Source organism: Saccostrea cucullata, unplaced genomic scaffold (assembly GCF_032062105.1).
Source record: "Saccostrea cucullata isolate Sc308-1 unplaced genomic scaffold, CSIRO_AGI_Scuc_v1 ctg23797, whole genome shotgun sequence".
NCBI lineage: Eukaryota > Metazoa > Mollusca > Bivalvia > Ostreida > Ostreidae > Saccostrea > Saccostrea cuccullata.
In genome coordinates this window covers 1-4,653 of record NW_026935315.1, presented here as the reverse complement: position 1 = coordinate 4,653, position 4,653 = coordinate 1, and the positions used below count along the sequence as shown (strand labels likewise).

The following is a 4,653-nucleotide window of genomic DNA, read 5'->3' as shown; positions in this document are numbered from 1 at the left end:
AGAAGCTGAAGCATCTTTTTCTATCTCAAGTTCAGAGTATTTGTGTGTACATTCAGACTGTTTTTCACTAAATAATTTTTTTCAAATGACAAGGTAGGTAAATTTACTAGTTCCATTTTTATTGAAAAGTAGCTGTCAACGATATCAAAAAACCTGGATTTTATTTATCGTGGGACATGGTTGTGGATAAAGTTGAAAAGTCGTAAGTTTTATGTTGTTAATTTTGGTAAAATCTTGTGATTTCAGATGGCCCAAAAGTCCCTTGGAATTTCAAAGTATCCACATCTGATTTACACCACCTTTCGAATATATTGTTGCACAGTACTCTTGAAGTTTCTCCTTCATTACCGTTAATATTTGAATGAGGGGTAAAGAAAGAGACTTGGTTGAAAATTTACTGGAACCAGCTAAATATATTTGTTTGTAGGGATTTTTATGAAGTGTCGAAATCTAATACTAGTATATGTATGGTAATTAAAAATCATTTTGGTTGTTTGGAATATTAAAAATATTTAAAACTGACATATGATTTTGAAGAATTTCTTCCTAAGAAAGGGATCGAATTATGAGCATAAGTTGGATTACCACTTGTAAAATTCAATCCAAGTTCTTCTAAAATATTTTATACAATGAGTCTTTCATGATCAAACGAAGACAATATTTTTTCCTGCTTTGTCAGCAGGGCCCAAATACGTACTGATCATGTAATCTATTTAATTTTTTTAACTTCTAGATTATTAATATATAAAGATAGATGGTTTTCAGATTCCCCTCAGTCTATCAATTAATACGCGATTGTAACATATATCTATACATTTAATCCATTTGACAATTAGTCAATGCCATTTTTAAAAAAATTTAGTTTTCTAGACGAACAGTATTCAAGCTATTCAAGTCCATAGACAATACAAAATTGTAGCAGAGCAAACACTGACCTCCAAGCCTTCCCCCTGATCTAAGGTCCTCATTATCATACAGGATATAATATTCATGTAAAACATGAACATGAATTCTTGAACATCCATAATACGAATGTGATTTTTTGAATTTGTTACACAATTGCAATGATCAAATATGATTGTTTAATTAAAGGGTTCCTTATTAAACCGTTATTTTCGAAAAAAACCCTTTTTTCGATCCTGGATTTATGAGGGTTGCACGGTAAAATCGTACAATCGTTGCACGGAGAAAGCGTTTCTATTAAAAAATGATGGAAAACATAAGCTGAAATTTTTAGAAAATATTTATTCATTATATTTTAGTGCATCTTAATTTTTTTTTCATAAAATATAGACAAAACATTATTTTTAATTTATGCTTATGTGCGGTCCTAGACAAGGTCCACGATTTTACCAACCACTCCCGTTAAAGAGTAACTCAATTATAGATCGGGGGAATTTTTCACCTTGCAGAACTTTGTTGTTAGAAACAATTTTTTATATTTTTCAAATCATTTATTTATTTCAGGTTATATAAAATATGAATGAATAAAGATTTTTTTATCGCTGTATCTTTTTTTCACTTATCATTCTACATCCAAAATGGGGAAAAGCTTTAGAACAGTACATTAGTATCAAGACTGACTTGGCTAGAACTGAAAACGTGGTTATTAAAATTTTCGTAGAATACATGCGAAGGTACGTTAGGACATTTCCCTTTTCTCGGAAGGATATATTGTATGAGTTTTCCCAACTCCATCAACAATAACATTTATTTATCCATTTCTTCTGTACATTTCGCCCTTATTTTTCTTTCATCTTTTTGTGTTTAACAAATCTTTTACTTGGGCAAAAATGCCCGTTGCGTAGTTATTGATATACCCACCAGGCCCCCTAGATCAGTATGCAAAAGTTGTAGCCAATCTACGAGAAAGGAAATAGTGTAGATACCATCTCATATATATACGTATTAACCACGATACGTTTTTAACCATGCATGATGGCTTTAAGGCAAGTTACATGTAAAGTCAATTGCTTCCACCAATTGAAGGATCGCTAGGCTCTAGGTTTTTGTGACGGTGTCACTGCTGTAGTGCGGAATAATCTCCGGAGACAGAAAATCTGAAATACTGACGTCATGATGATGACGCTGATCTGGAATATGGACCAGTACATGATGTGTTTGTTATTTCCTATTGCTAAATACCAGTCCCGCACCACGTGCATACGGCTTTCTGATTGGTGGAACCTGACAATGTCTATTGAGGTCTGCACATCAGTCAGTGTTCTCTGAAGTGAAATTTCCAGTTTTATTAATTTTGTCGTAGACAATTATATGTTTAGAGATGACTTTTAGAATGATTAAAAAAAAATTAATAAACCGTATATCCGTTTTTTTCGCGAGGATCTATTTTTCGCTTTTTTGCAATCATTTTTAATTTGCAAAATATAAAGCAGAAATTTTGTCAGCTATAATGTAACATAAAGACATTACCATTTTAAACCACAAAATCTACAATCGTAAAAAATAACTTACGCAAAATAAAAGTTGTGCTTATCTACCCCTTTTTCGCTAAATTTCCAACACGCGAAAAAAAAACCCCGCATATACGGTATATCAAGCAAAATGCCTTGATGAGTTAAATTTGTGTTAATTTTGATTCTAATATTTTAATATTGTAGTACATTAATGGAGGAGTAAGCATAGATGATCAGTTCTGAATATTATTTTTTTAGTGAATAAAACTTCGAAAAAAATACTTCAAAGATTCTGTTAACTCTCAAAAGGATTTGTACGTACGGAAAAGTTTTGTGCGGTGAGGCTGATACTCTGGATTTCTTCCATATATTTTGCCCATTCTTCCATTATATAAGTTACAATATAGATGTACACGATCTTTCCCGAAAACCTGGAGTGTGTGTTGTCCATACAGACGTGGTGGTACCCTGTAACAATGTGGTAATTGGGATAATGTTGAATATTAAACTTCTTTATTAAAACAAATACCAACTACATGTATAATTTATATCAGCAAGTGATGCTTACTCCTCCGTGGCACTTGATCCCTCCTTTGATGTTTTAGATGTTCCTGTTTGCTCGATCCTGATTAGCATTGTTAAATGAACTTTTGAGCATAAATGTTGTTTGCTGACTCCATACATGTCATTAAAGCAGCTGGCAATATGTACCAGATGGTATTAACAAAAATGGCCTCCCTCATAAGAACCGAAATAGATATACTGATTTTGTTAAATTAAATAAATGGTAAGTATTCTTCAAGTATGGTAACTACTGTATTCTTCTCTGAAAGTGTTACTTTCATTTTGAAGTAAACCTAGATCCACTCCTTTGTTTTCTCAGACACACCCTGACTTACCCTCCATCGTCGCCTTGTGGCTGATGAAGCCCTCTGATTTGGGATCTTCGATCTGAATTGTCTTTAAGCTCGGGTCAATCGCTATCATTCGAATAGTTACTGTCTGCCCCTCAGAACCTAAAAATGTTTTTATAATTACTGATTTTGTTACTTGTCTCCCATACATTTCCCCCGAAAGATTTAATATTAAGGGACTCCGACCCTCAGCCAGGAAGGAAAACTCTTTAATTTATAATTCAATTCAAAAAGTCTTTAAATGAAGCTTGAAAATTGAATCTTTTCATGCAACAATTTTCATTATATGCCTCTCAATGGGCTTCAAGGTTCTTTGAACTTCTCAGAGAGGTCTAATTAAAAGTAGAATTTTTTTATCCTGAAAAAGCATTTTTAGATACCAATGTTTATTAACATGATATGAAATTAGAAGTGATTTATGGAGCTTTGCAAAGAACCTTGAAGCACATTGAGAAGCATATAATGAAAATTGTTGCATGAAAATATTTAATTTTCAAGCTTCATTTAAAGACTTTTTGAATTGAATTATAAATCAAAGAGTTCTCCTTCCTGGCTGAGGGTCGGAGTCCCTTAAGAATACCCTTAAAACTGTTTTGTTCGCTGCAAAAATGTTGAAAGCTTTATTCGGGAAGTACATTGTAGTACCATATTTCTAAAATTTATATGTAGTAACGTTTGCAGCCATATATGTTGTACAAATATTTTAGTAAGGCAATTTTTTGATACGGGTTATCCCTCATCAATCAAGGTCAACAACTCTTAAAAATTAATTGAGCCTCAAAATACAGCTTGAAATATATGTTTTTGTGTAGCAAATTTTATTTTATATTGTATCTTAATGTGATACGATATTCTTTGAAACCATATATACGGTAAAGAAAAGGATAAAATTCAAGAACACATTTTAAATAAAATTAAAGATCATCAGAAGAAAAAAAATTGACTGAAGTCTATTCTCAGTTGATGGTCTTTATTTTTAAAACATTCATGCAAGTGTAATATTAATGTGAGTGATTGTACCTCATATTGCACGTGAAACACTGCTCCCAGCGCCACCATCTGGGCAAAACAGTCCTCCTCTCCAGCTTTAACTTCTATCTTGAATTCGTGTGTCGTTCCAGGAAGGGCATCATAATCAAAGTCACCTTCATCAATACCACAAACAAAACGTGTTCCCTCATTCATAAGAGAAGTCACAAATAGTAATAAAATAGATGTAATAGAGGCCGCCATGTTTTACAGGTGAGGTTTACTATCAACAGACTTCTGGAAACACCAAATTTTGGTCTCCCACGAAAAATGTTTACTTGGTCTGTATTTGT

At 32.7% G+C, this 4,653-nt stretch overlaps 1 protein-coding gene across 1 annotated transcript; it reads right to left on the bottom strand.

Moving 5' to 3' along the window:
- Positions 1 to 1,994: 1,994 nt before the first annotated feature.
- On the bottom strand, positions 1,995 to 4,564 carry LOC134242477 (transmembrane emp24 domain-containing protein 6-like). The gene is made up of 5 exons (XM_062724566.1): positions 4,352 to 4,564; positions 3,977 to 3,983; positions 3,317 to 3,433; positions 2,740 to 2,885; positions 1,995 to 2,228 (listed from the first exon to the last, which is right to left on the bottom strand). Exons 1-5 carry the CDS (start codon positions 4,562 to 4,564, stop codon positions 1,995 to 1,997), a joined length of 717 nt encoding a protein of 238 aa, XP_062580550.1.
- Positions 4,565 to 4,653: the final 89 nt, after the last annotated feature.

Bases quoted from the DNA above. Each gene is read 5' to 3' on its own strand.
- LOC134242477 (XM_062724566.1), bottom strand. From the start codon at position 4,564: ATGGCGGCCTCTATTACATCTATTTTATTACTATTTGTGACTTCTCTT. The intron at 2,886-3,316 runs GTAAGTCAGGGT...ACATTGTTACAG, and splicing joins CCACAAGGCGACGATGGAGG to GGTACCACCACGTCTGTATG. The intron at 2,229-2,739 runs GTACGTACAAAT...ATTTCACTTCAG, and splicing joins TCACCGCACAAAACTTTTCC to AGAACACTGACTGATGTGCA.